Source organism: Mustela putorius, unplaced genomic scaffold (genome assembly GCF_011764305.1).
Source record: "Mustela putorius furo isolate JIRA1106 unplaced genomic scaffold, ASM1176430v1.1 tig00000346_pilon_pilon_pilon, whole genome shotgun sequence".
NCBI lineage: Eukaryota > Metazoa > Chordata > Mammalia > Carnivora > Mustelidae > Mustela > Mustela putorius.
The window spans coordinates 8,177-26,178 of NW_025421357.1; the positions used below are offsets into that span (position 1 = coordinate 8,177).

General features: G+C 38.4%; 2 protein-coding genes across 8 annotated transcripts; one reads left to right on the forward strand and one right to left on the reverse strand.

The window, feature by feature from the left end:
• The first annotated feature begins 442 nt into the window (after nucleotides 1-442).
• LOC123391847 (lipoyltransferase 1, mitochondrial-like) lies at nucleotides 443-1,630 on the forward strand. The gene is given in 4 exon segments (XM_045079345.1): nucleotides 443-724; nucleotides 726-1,085; nucleotides 1,087-1,230; nucleotides 1,232-1,630. Coding segments are annotated over 4 exon segments (1,128 nt in total). The 3' UTR covers nucleotides 1,574-1,630.
• LOC123391848 (MIT domain-containing protein 1) lies at nucleotides 575-17,985 on the reverse strand. Of its 7 annotated transcripts, none has more exons than XM_045079348.1 (9): nucleotides 17,754-17,985; nucleotides 15,251-15,352; nucleotides 13,363-13,499; nucleotides 13,196-13,282; nucleotides 12,385-12,500; nucleotides 11,443-11,503; nucleotides 10,063-10,248; nucleotides 4,985-5,100; nucleotides 576-703 (listed from the first exon to the last, which is right to left on the reverse strand). In XM_045079348.1, the coding sequence occupies exons 1-7, from the start codon at nucleotides 17,902-17,904 to the stop codon at nucleotides 10,147-10,149; spliced, it is 756 nt and encodes a 251-aa protein (XP_044935283.1). In that variant the 5' UTR covers nucleotides 17,905-17,985; the 3' UTR covers nucleotides 576-703; nucleotides 4,985-5,100; nucleotides 10,063-10,146. The 7 variants fall into 7 exon arrangements, with proteins under 7 accessions (XP_044935282.1, XP_044935283.1, XP_044935281.1 ...); XM_045079346.1 differs by having other exon boundaries at nucleotides 4,985-5,164; XM_045079350.1 differs by lacking the exon at nucleotides 17,754-17,985 and adding an exon at nucleotides 17,271-17,451 and having other exon boundaries at nucleotides 4,985-5,164.
• Nucleotides 17,986-18,002: the final 17 nt, after the last annotated feature.

The following is an 18,002-nucleotide window of genomic DNA, read 5'->3' on the forward strand; positions in this document are numbered from 1 at the left end:
ATAATGAATTTGCAGATTTATTGTTTGAAAACTCTGTGCCCTTTGTTTCAACTGAAATTATTTGAGGTTTGTCTTTGTTTTTTTTGAGTACTCTTATAGAGTTGCTAAAGACTAAGGATAAAGCTAAAAGACAAGAAAAGCGGCTGGATACTTGGAAAAGTTTACCTAAAATGACCAAGAATCAATAGCTAGAAAATAGTTTTTCTTTTTCCCAATCGATTAATTTGTCTTCCATTTTTATTATTATTTTTTTAAGATTTTATTTATTTATTCACAGAACAAGCAGGGGAGCGGCAGAAGAAGAGGGAGAACCAGGCTCGCCACGGATGAGGAAGCCGAATGCGGGACTTGATACCAAGACCCTGGGATCATGACCTGAGCCAAAGGCAGATGCTTAACCAACTGAGCCACGCAGGTGCCAGAGTCTTCCATTTTTAAAAGCATGCTGATCCCATTTTCCATGAAGAACTGCTTCCAGTTACTTTGTAACTACAAGGTCCCAGCAGCTGGGTTTAAAAACAAAGTAAAAAGTGGGCTCATTTTCCAATCAGTTTCCAGTGATATTTATCAAAATCTGGCTGTAGAAGACTGGATCCATGACCATGTGAATCTAGAAGGCAAGCCGGTTCTTTTCTTGTGGAGAAATTCTCCTTCTGTTGTAATAGGCAGGCATCAGAATCCTTGGCAGGAGTGCAACCTGAATCTGATGAGAGAGAAGAAGGTGTGAAAAACTGGCTCGGAGAAGAAGTGGAGGAGGAACAGTCTACCATGATATGGGTAATATCAATTTGACTTTCTTTACAACCAAAAAAAAAGTACGACAGAATGCAGAATCTAAAAAATTAGTTGTGAGGGCTCTGAATGCTGTCCAACCCCAGCTGGATATACAGGCCACCAAAAGATGTGACCTTTTGCTAGATGGGCAGTTTAAAATCTCAGGAACAGCTTCTAAAATTGGCCGGACTACTGCGTATCACCATTGCACTTTATTATGTAGTACCGATAGGACCTCATTGTCATCTTTGCTGAAGAGCCCTTACCAAGGGATCAGGAGCAATGCCACTGCAAGCATACCTTCCATAGTAAAAAAATCTTTGGAAAAAAGATCCCACTCTGACCTGCGAAGTACTCATGAATGCTATTGCAGCAGAGTATGCTGCTTATCATCAAATTGATAACCATATCAATCTAATAAATCCAACAGATGAGACCCTGTTTCCTGGAATAAATAACAAAAGCCAGAGAACTACAGACCTGGGAGTGGATATATGGCAAAACTCCAAAGTTTAGTATAAACACTTCCTTTAATGTATTATATGAACAGTCACACTTGGAAATTAAAATATTTATAGACATAAAGGATGGAAGGATTGAAATCTGTAATATTGAAGCACCTGATCATTGGTTGCCACTGGAAATATGTGACAAATTAAATTCAAGTTTTATTGGCAGTAAGTTCTGCCCAAATGAAATTACTATGCTAACAAATATTTTACATAGAACATGTCCAGAAGATGATGAACTACACAATAGATGGAATATTCTCTGTGAAAAAATTAAGGGAATAATGTGATTCCAAATAAATTTCTTAATATTAACAATTTTATGAGAAAATAAAATGTTTAAGGTACCTTGTATATCTTTTTTTTAAAGTAATCTCTACACTCAATATGGGGCTTGAACTCACAACCCTGAGATCAAGAGATCAAGAGTCATATGCTCTACCAACTGAGCCAGCCAGGAACCCTCATCATAAGTCTCTTAAAAAAGACCTAGTCTCTTTCAGTGACTATTCACTGTTAGGAATTGTCACCTAGTCTGTGTTTTCTTAAGTCCCCTTTTTTCAATGATTTTTTTTTTTTCATCTAGCACACATATATCTGCTCCTTTTTGTTACCATCATGGGGGTGTATATGATACTCAACACTATGATCTCTGAGTTAGTTCTTTTTCTCACCCCTAAGGAATATAACCCAGGCTTCTTGTCACCTCTGATAATTTAAACTCTAAAATTCTTCCTTTTAATTATACGGTTGACCCTTGAATAGTGGGTTTGAACTGCATGGTTTCAATTACATGTAGATGTTTTACAGTGCTATAAATGTATTTTCTCTTACAATTTTTTTTAAAAGATTTTATTTATTTGAGAGAGAGAGAGAGATCACAAGTAGGCAGAGAGAGGCGAGGAAATCAAGGCTCCGCAGGGAGCCTAACACGGGGCTCAGTCCCAGGACCCGAGATCATGACCCAAGCTGAAGGCAGAGGCTCAACCCACTGAGCCACCCAGGTGTCCCCACTTATGATTTTTTAAAAAAAATATTTATCTGAGAGAGAAAGAGAGAGCGAGCACATAAGCAGGGGGGAGAGGCAGAGTGAGAGGGAGAAGCAGGGCAGGGAGCCCAATGTGGGACTCAATCCCAGGACCCTGAGATCATGACCTGAGCAAAAGGCAGACGCCCAACCAACTGAGCTATCCAGGGGCCCCTCTCTTATGATTTTTAAGTAACATTTTTTCTAGCTTCATTGTAAGAATACAGTATATAATACATTCAAAATATGTCTTGATGGTTACTAGTAAGGCTGCTGTTCAGTAGGCTACTAGTTACATTTTTGGGGGAGACAAAGTTTTATGTGGATTTTCAACTGCCATGGTCAGCACCTCTAACCCCCACATTATTCAAGTATCAGCTGTACTTTCTCATCCACTGTCCTCTCCTGTTAAATTAAACCCACTGCACTTTTCTAAGCTCTTAACCCTCAAAATCTCTTGCTTCATCTCCCTTCCTACCCAACCCTGAATTCTTTCAAGTATATTGTCTTATCTTACCAGCATTCTCATTTGCTTTTCTCTCTTGACCTACAATGGCCTTTGTTATATTATTATCCCATCAGCTGAATTTTTACTCCTGTCATAGGAGTAATGACAGGCAATGGTGGAAGAAAATTCACATAATCATGCAAATTAAACCAATTTCATATTTATATTTATCCTTTATTGGTGTCAGATTCAGTTCCTCTCCATTGACTCCCTCATGCTTCAGAGGCCTTATTCATAAGTGTTTCCACTTTTCTTTAACTCAGAACTCTACTCCTCTTGTCACAAATCTTGACTCATAATTTGACAGTGGAAGCCTTCATAAATGAGCTCCTTCTGCACCTCACTTCCTCTAAACATTTCTCATTCGTTCTCAAATAACACCTTTCCCTTAAGGCTAGTTGTACCTGGATCTTTGTCCTTTCCAACCTTTTTGGGCCTTCTACTATTAAATGTTTATATTTTTTATCTTACGTTTTCTGTCTCCACTTACTGGATCCTCAGACATAGTGAATAAACATGCTCATGTCTCTTCTCTCCCCAGAATCCCTGCTTAAGGTTTTGTTGTATCTCTACATCTTGTTGCCAAATTTCTTCAAGGAGTAACATCGCCGACAACCACTTTGTGTTTTTATAGTTCGCTCACATACTCCTCTGATTTCTACAGTACTTTGGGTGTGTTTTCTGAATGCTTACTATGTGCGAGGTACTTTGTAGTTGTTGGATGTTCATGGTGAGTGAAAGAGACACTGAGCTCAGGAATTGACAATTTATATATCAAACTCCTTAAAGACTAGAGTAAAAAAATATGTTTTATATAATGTACTAGCACAGATATTATCTATACCTAACCAGTTTTACAATGCAATGTTTATCCTATACTAGTTACTTACTTGACATTTTATATTTGGTTTTATTTCATCTTTTAAAAATGATTTTATCACCACTATTAGGTCAAGACTGGAATTTAAAAAACATGAGCCTAACACAAACAAATCAGCATATAATTTATAAGGCAAGAAAAGCCCTGGTGTTAAAACGGACAATAATAGGGGCTACCTAGCTAGAGCTATCAGGGTGAGGACATTGAAATGGAGACCTGAAGAATGAGAAGCAGCCAAGCCAAGTGGCATGGGGAGGAGAGCATTCCCAGTTTTGTCAGTTATTTATTGCCTCTTAACAAACCACTCCAAAACTTAGTGGCTTAAAACAACATTTATTTTATTCATAAATCTACAATTTGAGCTTTCATGGGGATAGTGCGTATGATCCAGTGGCATAGGCTAGGACAGCCTAAAGAGCTGGAAATACCTGTTTTAAGATGGCTCACATGGCTGGCAAGTTGGTGCTGGCAATTGCCTGGGAGCTCAGCTGGACCTATGGGTTGAAGGCTTCAAGTCCTTTCCACTTGGGCCTAATCAAGGCTGCCTGAACTTCCTCACAGCATGGTAGCTGGATTCCCAGAACAAGTGACTCAAGAAAGCCTAACAGAAATGATTTCCTTTTATATCTTATCCTAGAAGCAACTTGTATAGTCTCACATGCACCCAAATCCAAGAGGAGAGAACACCGATAACCACCTCTTCATGGGAGGAATGTTAAAGTCATTATAAAAATTACTACTGGGTCTGAGAGATCTTATTGCAAACATTTTTCTAAAGTATACTCTACCACACAACAGCACTCAGAGAGCCCTAAAGCAGGTAAAAGGTTATTGCAAAGGAAGTATAAGCAAACTGAAGTGTGAGAACAAGGGGGAGAATGGAGCAAGATGGGGATGGAGAGAAAAGAGACCGGATCATGTAGGGACAGACAGCCCAAGGTAGACATAGATCTTATTTTAAGTGCAACGATACTGCAGTTGTTATAGACTCTTCCATCTGCTCTGTGGAGAATGGACTGGAGGAAGAGAAGACAGAAAGCAGAAAGTCTTTTAGGAGACCACTGCAGGAATCCCAGCAGAGGTAATGCTGGCAGTATCCGTGGAGAGATGCTGACATTGTGTTAAGCCTTGTCAAAAATTAAGGATGACTTCCATTTTCAGGACAAGGTTTCATTCTGATTCCTTTTAAAGGGAAACAATAAAGCAGTGTATATTAGTTTGCTAGGGCTGCCATAACAAAATACTACAGATTATGTGGCTTATATAATAAAAATATATTTTCTCACAGTTCTGGAGGCCAGGAAGTCCAAGATCAAAGTGCTGAATGGGTTTGGTGTCTCCTGTGGCCTCTCTCCTTGGCCTGCAGACAGCTGCCTTCTTGCTGTATCCTCACATCATCTTTCTGTTATCGGAGAGGGGGCCATTTCCAAACTCACCACTCCAAAGGCAATACTCAAGAGGTAAGTCTTGGTGGAAAAGGAAAGGTTGCTTTATTGAAGAAGTTGGCAACGTGGAAAAATGGGAGATTAACGTCTCAGAGACCTTCTTTCCTGTCTAGGGGAAATACCTTTTTAAAAGGGAAGGTGCAGGAAATGGTGAGGGGTGCTATGTGCAGAAGTTGGTGCTCAGCAGTTAATCATCGGTCTTCTAAAAATCTTAAAGAATCCTCTGCTCTACCAATAATCAAGGCTCCTAAGTGTCTCTCAGTAAAGGATGCCCCTGCAGCCCAATGAGCCATATCCTGCAAAGCAGTATGGACTCCTCCCCCTGTACCAGGAATCAAGGCTCCCATATGTCTCTTAATGAGGATGCCCCTGGTCAGTGGTGGCTATTTTTAAGTGTGGTCAAGCCTTATCTTCTGGAAAGTCTGGTTCTTTGTTCCTCAAGTTCCTCAGTGTGCAGGATCTTAAAGGAAGTAGGTTAGTACTGCTATAAACTTGGATTTAGGACAGCAAGCAAGAAGTGCATAAGTTTGAAGCACATTAACCTTTAACGCCAACTGGGGTGCTGTTAGGTTTCCTCTGAGTGTGCATATCCATGTCAAAATTTCCACTTCTTATAAGGACACCAATCTTACTGGATTAGGGTCCACTCTAAAGACACATCATTTTAACTCTATAACTCTTGAAGACCTTATCTCCAAATACAGTTACATTCTGAGGTACTGGGGGTTAGGATTTTAACACGTGAATTTAGCTCTTATGAGCTCTTGTAACTGAGTGGATCCACATTTCACCCCTTTTTTTATGATGAAGGGGAGGGATAGAGGAGTGGACACACAGGGTTTTGCCTGTAGCTGGTTCTCTCAGTGTGGGAGTGGGAATAAGTGAAGAGGATTTTACTTTTCAAGGGGCTCCTGGGACAAACATAATTGGCAGTCTAACCATTCTTCATTTGAGTCAGGTTTCATAGGCAGGTCCTTCTGTTCTTCTCCAGCAATATTAAATAGCAAATAAACAATTTTGAAGAAATTTCTCATGGGCATATTTTTTATGCATTATATTTGCTGCAATGTGTTAAAATTGCTTTCCAAGAAAGGTGTAAAAACCTGGCATGATGTGCTTTGTGACAATAAAGAACTCATGCTTTTCTGATACCACTTGTTTCTTAAAAGCAAGGATATCATCAGTTGAAAGGTGATTAAAGACTTCAAGTTCCAAAAGGGAAATTTAACAAACATCACCTGGAATAGAAAAGGTATGTTTTGCAGTGAGAGTACACAGAATTTTCTGATTGCTCCCATATGAGGATAAAGGAGATGAGGAATCAAGAACGATTCCTAGATTTCTTATTTGAGCAACTGGATGGATGCTCCCATCCCACTCCCAGTGGGGGAATGTGTTTCTGAAGTTCGGTTGCAGCATCCTGTATTTGAAATGACTGTGTGCTTCTGAAATGCCAGAAAAAATGCCAAATAGGCAGCTGAATTTATAGGATCACAGCTCCAAGGAAAGCTTAGGCTTAATTTATATATTTAGGAGGTGACAGCACATACATAGTATTTTAAGTCATGAAAATGGATACTTGTGAATCTTTATATTCATCTTAAAGCATAAGTGTTTAGCACCTGAGTCCCCTCACTCTTTGAGGATTTCTCCAACTTAAAAAACCTTACTGCAAGGCAGAACCCACCTGTTGGAGACGTCAAAAGGATGTGACTGCAGTTGACCCCTGAACTGGATATGGGCAATCAGTGGCTCTTTACACCCTCCCATCCTTGGAATGTGTGTTCTGCCCAGTGCTCCCACACTAGAAGCCACTTCATGGACTCAGCTTTGAGAGAGTAATATGTTACTGAGACTATCCAGATTGTGTATGTGACTTGTATCCCATCAAGGCCTCCATGAATTCTTGACCACCTCTCCACGGCATGTGTGGAGATTACTTATCTTGTAGCCACCCAAGACAAGGCTCATTTGTAAGTTCCATTGCTTATTAAACCCCACCTACCAATCTGGAGTGGTCTGCCTCTTTCTTTAGTCTCTCCTTTCCCTGAGTGTATGGACACCAGTTTTGAATTTCACCTGGGGAACTCCAGAGGTTAAAAAACAACATCACTCCCCTCTGTGGACACTGAAATTTTCACTGTACTCTCTTCCTAAGCCTCTCTTGAATCTAGGGTGAGGGTACATGACTTAGACCAATCTGATGTGCTTGCTTCAGACTCTGAATGGAACATGATGAAGTGAACCTAGGGTGGGGAAAACCCTTCTCTGGCAGTAGTACCAGGGCCTGAATTTCTGGGGTGTAGGTGCTAAGCATGGCAGCATTTAAGTGCCCAATAATTTAAGTGACAGAAGTGGTAATAAGGCTACTTAAAGTTCAGGCTGCCTTAGGGTCAGCAGTGGTACCAACAATTAGTTCTGTGATGTGATTCTAGATATGGGTTTTTTTCACTGCAGCACTTCCAAGGCCCAGTCTGTAACTCTTGGGGTGATGGTCAGAACTACCCACTATCTTTATAATCTCTTTTTTGCTTACATCAAGTAAAAGCAGTTTCTGTGGCTTTTCAATAAGAAATTACTGGTATAATCACGTGAGGGAGAGTGTAGATTTTTTTTAAAAAAAGTGGTTCTACTTAATATCTAATTTAGGAGAATATCAATATTTAAAAAACAGGATGGAGGAGAAGGAAAGTATGTTTCATGGAATTTAAGAATTTTAAGAAGGGAGTGGCCAATTGGGTCAAATACTCCTGAAAGTTCAAGTAATATGAAGGTTAGGAAGTACCCACCAGATATTGTAATAATGGAAGTCACTGGTGACCTTAGCAAGAGGAATTTCAGTGGAATGATTGGATAGCCTGGTTAAAGTGCACTGAAGTATTAATACGTGGTAAGGAAATGGGGAAAACTGTATAGAGAACTTTAGGGAGTTTGTTCACAAAGAACAAAGAAATAGGGTGGGTAGTATCTTGGCTGGGCAGGTCTGTACTGGCAGAAACAATGCAGCAGAGAGGAAAAGATCGCCCCAAGTCCTTGGTAAGGCTAAGGGAGGCAAGGTTGAACTCACTTCTGGAAAATCTGGCTATCTTCCTTATGTATTAGTACTATTAACCCTTTATATGCTATAAATTTGATGTCAACATAACTTTTTATGGTTCTCTCAAGTTTTCAATATTTACATGATCAAATCTTTTGCCTTTTCCTTTCCTTGATAATTCCTGGGTTTTGTGTTATCCTAGTATATTTAGTTGAGTGTTAACTTTTCAGGGCACCTGGATGGCTCAGTCAATTAAGCATCTGCCTTAGAGAGGGGTACCCTCCTACACTGTTGGTGGGAATACAAGCTGGTGCAACCACTCTGGAAAACCATGTGGAGGTTCCTCAAAAAACTGAAAATAGAGCTACCCTATGACCCAGCGATTGCACCACTGGGTACATATCCTAAAGATACAAACGTGGTGCTCCAAAGGGGCACGTGCACCCGAATGTTTATAGCAGCAATGTCCACAATAGCCAAACTATGGAAAGAACCTAGATGTCCATCAACAGATGAATGGATAAAGAAGATGTGGTATATATACACAATGGAATACTATGCAGCCATCAAAAGAAATGAAATCTTGCCATTTGCGACGAAGTGGATAGAATTAGAGGGTATCATGCTTAGCGAAATAAGTCAATCAGAGAAAGACAACTATCATATGATCTCCCTGATATGAAGAAGTGGAGATGTAATGTGGGGGGTTGGGGGAAGGAAAAGAAAAAATGAAAGAAGGTGGGATTGGGAGGGAGACAAACCATAAAAGACTCAATCTCAAAAAACAGACTGAGGGTTGCTGGGGGGAGGGAGGATGGGAGAGGGTGGAGGGGATATGGACATTGGGGAGGGTATGTGCTATGATGAGTGCTGTGAAATGTGTAAACCTGGCAATTCATAGACCTGTACCCCTGGGGATAAAAATACATTATATGTTTATTAAAAAAAATAAATAAATTTAATTTAAAAAAAAAAAGCATCTGCCTTGGGTCAGGTCATGATCCCAGAGTCTTGGGATGGAGTCCCACATCAGGCTCCCTGCTGAGCAGGGAGCCTGCTTTTCCCTCTATATCTCTGCCCTTGCTCTCTGTCTCTCTCTCATGTTCTCTTTCTCCCAAATGGATAAAATCTTAGGGGAAAAAAAAAATTTTTTTTTTTCATTTAATTAGCTCTTTAACAGAATAACCTCTATGTGAGGTAGAGATCTAATGTTTTTTTCCAAACATTTATTGTATAGTTTACTCTTTCCCCACTAATATGAATCATACCTTTGTTGTGCATTAAGGACCCATATACACATTTACTTTCTCTCTCCGGTGTTTCCAGACTCTTTACCCCACTGATTTGTCCATTCTTATGCTCATACTTTAAAAATATATATATTATAACTTTTTGTCTCTAAACTTATCAAGCAAGTCTCCTAGTGTTAGTCTCTTTGTCATTTAATTTACAAATTAGGGAGAAATAACATCTTATTAAGCCTTCCCATTCAAGAATATAATTGTCTTTCCTAGTTTTCTTTTACATTCTTCCATAAAGTTTACAGTTTTATCACACAGTTCTTGCACATTTCTTGATGTATTTAATAAGTAACTTGCATATGGTAGTCTTCTAATGTTTTAATTGAATCTGGGGATAGATTTCAAATATCTAGAATAATGGATGCATTACTGTTTTATCCATTACTATAAAAAATGGATAGGTGCTCTTCCTTAAATATCAGTACCTCTTAGGCAGTATCCCTATGTAGGTTGGTTAACCCAAAGTTAATTTCATAGGGTTGTGACTGCTGAATCTCTATAGTGATAGATTCACATGCTCTAGAAGAAATCAGAGTGGTTATTTTAACATAAAAAGGAGGAGGTCTAATACATGTTCTCACCTGAATGAAAAGCCCTTCTACTTCCACATCCCGATAGGCACCTGGCAAAATAAGCTACAATACTTTGTAGAAAGTAACTTCTGATTAAGTCCAACACTTGCTCTCCTGAGACCCTGAATTTCCATATGAAAAAGCTTGACAAACTGGCTTGAGACTTTTCAGATTCAGCATTACCAGCACCTGAACCTGAAAATATTAAACAAAAACATTAGGAACTTTTTTGGAATCCCTTGTTGGTCTTTTATGTCAACTAAGTCAGGTGACTGCTGGCTCCCAGAGGTAAAACATAAACCTGGTGTCCAAGTCACCCAGGACCACTATGCCTGACCTTGTTCCCATGGCTTCTACCTGGCTTTGGTCTTACACACTATTTAATCTTGAAGGTAATCTTCAGTCTTCTCCAGATATGATATTTATATGCATGTATTCCCCAACACGAGTACTTCTATTTCCCTCCACAGACTGGCTTACCTTATTCTTTAAGCTTCTGGACTGCCCGTTACTTCTACCTTTATTCCCAATCCCAGCCTATCTCCATGGAACCTAGTCTTCATCCCCAACCAGTCAACTGGCATCTGGATGGATAAGCTTACCCGAACAGTTGATTATAAGCTGCAAAGCTTTACAAATGTGCCAACCAAGGTTGAATAAGATGCAAAATGTATCTGCATAACTAAGCAGGTTGATTTGCCTTTACAGAGTAAAGTGATACTGGATAAATGAATGTTGGTGAATTTCTAACAGGGACACGTAATTGTAATAAAATTAACATTTTTTTCCTGGTTATTAGACCCACAAGCCCATCTGCCTCTTAAAAAAAGAATACTCTAATCCATGATTTTTCCTCCCAGATGCTAAATTCCCGGGGCAAGATTAATATCCAATTCATTTTCATAATTGGTGCTCATTATTTATTGATTCATTCTCCAACAGTCAAATAAGAGAAAAGCTAGTAAAATGTTCAAATTAATCTTGTGACTGGAAATGCTGTAAATCTACTGAATAATGTATTTATAAAAATATTTAGGATTGGTTACATAACTGAAAAATGGATCCATAAATTAGTAGAAATGTAAAAATTTATTGTTAAATTCATAATTATAGGAATGATCTGTCCAAAGTAACAAAATCAATATTCACTTAAAATAGAAATATATAATGCAAATTAAGCTGCTACCCATCATATTTTTTTTGTGTGCTTATTATGAAAAATGTCCACTGTTGTTTCATGACATGGTCTTAAATCAAAATCACAATATCCAAGGGAAAAACGACTCTAAGAAGAGAAGAAAAGAGGTTTTTTTTAATTAAAAATACCCACAGCCATGTTGTTAAAATGATACAAAAAGAGTATAACATACTCATAAGACTATATCCTACCTGTGGTTTCTTAAAATAGTCAAGTCCCCTTCCAATCTTAATCATCCATCCATTATTAAACCTATTGAATACAGTATTATATTCCAGAAATTTAGGTCAGACAGTTATCAAAGGTGTAGTGTAGCAAGCATCAGCAACATTTCCTCCTAACAAAGAAAATCACTTTCTGCAGTGCCATGAGTTGAACAAAACCAGGGGTTACTCATGGGCTATGTCTACAATGAAATAAAAATATCCAAAGAAACCATGAATTGATTTGATTAGCCAGTAACAAGTGTGACAATTCAATTAAATCTTACTCTTGAATTTCAGATTTCTGACAAAACCTTCCTGTTTTGCTACATGTATTCAGGCAGACTATAGTGTGTTACAGGGGTTACCTAGAGATGGAGGACATAAGCAAGAAGAGCTCTGGATGCTGACCTCTGCTTCAACCACAGCACTGCACTTTCACCTGCTCTGCATTTAGGTTGTGCTTAAGTTTTCATTAAAACTAAGGGTGCAGTTACTATAAACGTATGAAAGCCACTGTGCTAAATAGAGGAACACACTACTAACATACCTGCATATACTGTTTCCTTCTGACACTGTCGCATACTATCACACCTATGAGATTATTTAATAAACTGTAAGAATACTAAAATCATCAGAATATTAAATATTATCACCAGAAAATTATTCCAATACCATAACACTACCTACTTGAATAGAAAAGTATTTCCTCTTCTAACATGAAATAGAACACGTAAACTTTATTCCATTATGAATTCCATTATGAACTCAGACATAAGCCAGATTTTTTCCTCAAAAGTGAAAAGATACTAAAATTGAGCTTTACTTAAAATTTTAATAATATTTATATACAATTATATAAATGTATTAAAAGAAATAAAAATAAGTATTTTCAACAGCATAAAAATTAAAATATTGGTATACACTAACCTAATTTCTCGGTCATGAACTGAAGAAGAATATTCTATTTCCAACAGCACCCCATGATTCTGGAGTGACTCTTTTATTTCTTGCAGACCACTACTTTGCTGCTGTTTCCCACTACCCTGTTAATAGGAAAAATACAATTTTCTGTTCAGTTACTAGTATTTCAAATCATTATTAAGCTGTGCAATGTGTATCATGGGTGAATTAAAATGGGAAAGATTCCATATTAGTTTCAAAGTCTATTAACCAGAGTATGAAGCAGTTTAATAGCACTTGTTTTTGTGAAAATGTCTTTTTCTAATGTGTACATAACACCATTCTGTCCCTTCTCCTAAAATGTGTTTTAGTAATGCTGTTTAGTTATTCAGATGGGGCTGCTTTCTTTTCAAATTAATCCTAGGAATCTGGTTTATTTAGAAGCATTCCTATTTAAGTCAAAATCAAGATGGAAATGCTCACTATCATGCTATGATCCACCCAAAGGCCAAAACAATAAATCAAGAAAAAGAGATATAATCACTGGTAAAGAAGAGACAAAACTACCAATAGTGCAGGCATGTGATCATCTCCTGGAACATATAAGAGACTAAACTGATGAGCTACTTGAATCTGAGAGTTTAGCAAAGTGGCCAAACCAAGGTAAAACAAAATCAGAAAAAAATCAATATTTCTTGGCAGGTATTTTAGGCCTATTGTTAGATAATTCCCAAAGAAATAGTTCTAGCTGAAATGTATCCACATTTTCCTTACTCAAACTACATCTCGTAACTGAATAAAGTTAACGAAGAAAGAGTAAATGCTTCCAGATACCTACTTCATCCAGAGAGGTGAGAAGATGAATAGTTTTTACTTTACATGGTTTCTTAATAAGCATCTCACAAAATCGAAGAAAGTTATATAGCTGAAAGATATTGGGATAGGTTATTATTAACTCATACATTTTAAATAACATTTCATCATACTTTTGTACACTTCACTTACCTGATGAATCTGTCTAATATAAGGATCTTGTATCCAAACTTCTGTAACTGTTTCATTAAGGTATTTTTGAAAAAGCGACTCATAACTGAAACCTGTTGCATTCTCTTCTATTTTAATCTGCTCGTGATATTTTCCATCTACAAAACAATAATCGTTTCAATAATAATTTCAAAAATGAAATAATAATAAAGATCGATAATAAAATAATAATAAAATCAGCGACCATTTATTTTCTTTTTACACATATTTACATACATTGATTAATCAGGATCAGGTACAAGTTCATTTTCTTAACTTCTCCACTCAGCAGACATATCTAAATACCTACTACAGATATACGAGAGATAATAGAAGATGCTATACGCAGAGATAAATAAGGCAAACAATTCCGTAAGTGACTTCTATCTTCATGGAGGCCAAGTAGGAAAGTTACAGAGATTTCCTGGAACATGTTCTTGAATCGAATCCTATAAACCAGGCAGTTGATTCAAGAGAAGCCTAGATGTATGATAGCTGACATTCTGTCACCGTGAGTAGAACTGTAAGCTAGAACTCAGGGGCTACCTTATCCTCTTCAGATTTAAGTATTTTATATCCTCAATTTAATAGCTAAAGTATGAAACATGTAAATGCAGTATTATATGGAATTTAGAAGTCTTTCTTAGAACTTACAGAGAATATTTTACGCAGAAATTTATAGCACTTCTTAACAACCCAAGCCAATGACTAGGATGCCACAGGATCAGTAAAATAGTTCCATTGTTTTTGTTTCTTCCAAATGAATAATTATTAATTCATTATCACAGACCCTTAAGATTTTTTAACAATATGATCCCTAATGGCAGTTCCTAATTTATATTATGGTTGCATATTTAAAGTTTATTTAAAAACCAGAAGTTTGGATTCTGTTCCTAATGTTTCCACAAATATAATATTAGCAACTATGCATCAGTTTTCAAGCCAATGTATTCAAAACACAATGCTGATGGTACTATATTTCACCCATGTTCTAAAAGGAAATTTCATTGTACATTTCAATTTAGGGTGAAGAAAATACCATTTTGTTCCAACCCAACAGAAGAGCTCGGGGAGGGAGACACCCATGGTATGGGCTCATACAGAATACTAGGAAGGTGGGGGGGGGTTGCTGTATAAACAGTAAGAAGAGCAGCTGAGGGCTGGAGCCACTGATGTGGGTTGGTTTTTTTTTTTTTAATGGATCTTTTGAAGATTTTACTTATTTATTTATTTATTTATTTAGAGCAGGGTGTGGGGAGGGGCAGAGGGAGAGAGAATCTTAAGCAGCCTCTATGCTGCCTGCACACAGAGCCCAACACAGAGCTCAATCTCACAACCCTGAGGTCAAGACCTGAGCGGAAACCAAGAATAAGACTACTAAGTAGAGATGGACACCTACGGCATCTCTAGTCATTAGGAATACTTAACTCCTGAAATGTTTTGATTCAAAGCAAAATCCTAAAGAAGTTCCAGGAGTTTCTTTAGCTACTTCAACATTTTGGTCCTTTTCTAACGGGAAACACAAATAAAATACATGATTTACATTCCCTATTTCTGTGCAGTATTCTTTCAAGTGCAGTTCACACTAAGCTTCATGGGGGATCTGTGAATTCCTTAAAACAGCATGCAGAGTTTGCAGTATGTATAGCTCTCATCAGATTCTCAACAGGGTATGTGAAAACCACCTCCCCCCTGGTCCCACAAAAAAGGTTAAGAATAGATTATGTATAGGGAAGTGGAAGTGCAGAGTAAATCTCTAGGTTTAAACGGTCCAGACCACAAAGAGTTCCAAAAGGCAGAGCCAGAAACAAGGCACAAAATGGGCTTTGTTGCAACAGTTTATAGACACATTCTGTAAATCAGCCTTTACCTTCTTTTTCTTGATCCAAGTATTTCTTCACTATTTCTGCTCTATCCATGTAGCCAGTAATTTGCTTTCTGAGATTAGATTTCTTTGTGTCATCTTTGGTACCTACAAATTTAAAAATACATTCTCAAATTTCCAAAAAAGTTTTTCTAATTAGTACAGGAATTATTTCCAGTTTCTCAAGTCTTCTACAAATTTCCTATCCTTAGACATGGTTTGCCTCAGTCCTAAAATGCACAAATGGGCTCAAATTTGCCCTGATCACAAAAGACCTTCATTTTTTACACCAAGCCTCTGAAACAGCTTTATATAGGAGTTGAGATTCTGAAATTGTGACTCACTGGCAGGGACCCCAAATTTGGAGAGGTGACAAAGGGGGCTTATTACACGTCAAAGCTGAGTATGAGAACTATTTTGTCTAATCAACCACAAGCCTGAAATCTTAGCATAATCAAAACACACCAAACAATATCTATCTTTCTTCCACAAAACCAGCTTCTCTTTCAGACTTCCCCATTATAATCCATGTTCAATCATTTTCCCAGCCACCCCAAAAATGTAAGGTATTTTTAAAATATACATTATCAATAAAATCTTACCCCAAGCCCCACCCCCCAAAACTCAGTCATCAACTCACTTCTTCATTCCATCCTTTTGATATTGCTTATATTTTCCATAATAATTTCATTTTTAAACTCCCATCAGTTTATTCTCTATAGTTAGGAGTCTGTTTCTTGGTTTGCCTCCCTCTTTTTTTTTTTGTTTGTTTGTTTCTTAAATTCCACACAGAATCAGCAGAGCACACTGGAGCAAAACTGTGATTCTCCTGATTCAGATTCCCAGAGTGCCAGAACTTGAGCAGTGTTCCAACAAACAAATCCTAAAACACCAGAACTTTAGCAGAGCAACACCTGCCCAACAGGGTACACTGTCTTTTGGGCAGTCAGTATACCTGAGTCTTTAAAACTCTGGGCTCCAATTGTGACCCAACTAATTGTGGTAGAACTGAAAAGCTTAATGTTATGCTGCAAATGAGGATGATATCACCTCCTATTTTATAGGGCAATTGTAGGGATGAAACAAGATCATGATTTTGATGTGCTCCGCACAGTGCCACCACTCAGCACTTATAAATGATAATTACTTTTATCATCACCATCACTATCATCATCAAATGGGCTTTCCCAAAGCAGCTTTTAAATTTTTATTTTAAGATTTTATTTATTTATTTGACAGACAGAGATTACAAGTAGGCAGAGAGGCAGGCAGAGAGGCAGGCAGAGAGAGAGGAGGAAGCAGGCTCCCTGCTGCGCAGAGAGCCGGATGGATGTGGGGCTCCATCCCAGGACTCTGAGATCATGACCTGAGCAGAAGGCAGAGGCTTTAACCCACTGAGCCACCCAGGCGCCCCCCAAAGCAGATAGTTCTTTTTTTTGGTTGGATTTTGAGAGAGTATGGGCACTCAGGAGTGGGGGGGAGAAGCAAAAGGAGAAGCAGAGTCTCAGCTAGCTGAGTGTGGAACCCAGTGGGCTGCTCTATCTCAGAACTCCAGTATCATGACGAGCTGAAGTCAGAGGCTTAACCATCTGAGTCATCCAGATGCTCCTGTAGTTTCACAGATCTGACCAAAGCACCCCACTCTCTGCTGTCTTTTCAAAGCTTCTTTAACACTTATGCTAAAAGGCACAATGGGGAGATCTTAGGCCAGACTGGGAGCCCCAGAGGGTGTGGAGCAGGGACCAGTCTAAAATCAGTTTAATACCTAATTACTGGTGTCTACTACAGGCCAGGGATTGTACTAGCTGTTAATGGTTGTTTGGGTACTTCTCAAAATTGAATAACTATGGGACAGATAAATTCTCACTGCCCCACCCACAATTATGCATTTCTCCCACTGAAATTCAGTATACATGTTTCTTACAAATGTTTTTTCTTTTACCGCTACATGATTTTATTTTTGTTTACTTCTAACCAAAATGTCTAAACAGAAAAGTAATCATAGTGTAATGAACACCCTTATTACCCATCATGTAGATCTGCCACATTTGCTCCACCTGTTTTTTTTTGTTTGTTTGTTTTTTCTTAAAATTAAATTCAGCCATCATGACAAATTCTTCCCAGGACACTTCAGTCTACATCTCTAAAAACCAAAGACAGTTTTCAAAAATACCATACTGCTTAACGAAGTCAGTAATTTGAGTGTTACCCAATCCATACTCAAACTTTCCAAAACTGCTCCAAAAGTCTTTTACATTTTGCTCAAAACTAGTCCTATGAAAGTTTATATATTACATTTTATTCTGTCTCTTAAAAATCTAGAGTACTGTCCCTCTTTTTTGATGACATCTATTAAAGATATAAAAGAAACCAGTCCACTTGTTCTGTAGAATATCCACCTTCTGTATTTGCTTCCTTTCACAGAAAGGATCTTTAACTTTCACTCCGCCCCCAGATAAAGGGATCCAGTTCCTTTCTTCTCCTCCTCTCTCCACGGCTCCCTGCTCACCTCTCAGAACCTGCATGAGCAGGTCTATCCCCTCTTGGTAACAAACCAGAGCCTGCTGGTACCGGGACTCCGAGTCTAGCTCCACCGCCCGCTTTAACACGGTGAACGCAGCCACGCTCTGGGCATCCACCTCCCTCCCGGACTTCGCCATAGCTCGGAAACTCTCCTTCGCTCCCAAGCCCAACCAGAGCCGAGCCAGTCGGTCGCGCTTCCGGGGGCGAGCACGTGACACCAGTGCGCTTGCGCTCT

What these genes read in the sequence shown, in the direction of transcription:
- LOC123391848 (XM_045079347.1), bottom strand. Translation starts at nt 17,904, where the DNA reads ATGGCGAAGTCCGGGAGGGAGGTGGATGCCCAGAGCGTGGCTGCGTTC. An exon ending in GCTCATGCAGGTTCTGAGAG is followed by an intron (nt 15,353 to 17,753) that starts GTGAGCAGGGAG and finishes TTAAATTTGTAG; the next exon opens with GTACCAAAGATGACACAAAG. An exon ending in CTTGGATCAAGAAAAAGAAG is followed by an intron (nt 13,500 to 15,250) that starts GTAAAGGCTGAT and finishes ATTGTTTTGTAG; the next exon opens with ATGGAAAATATCACGAGCAG.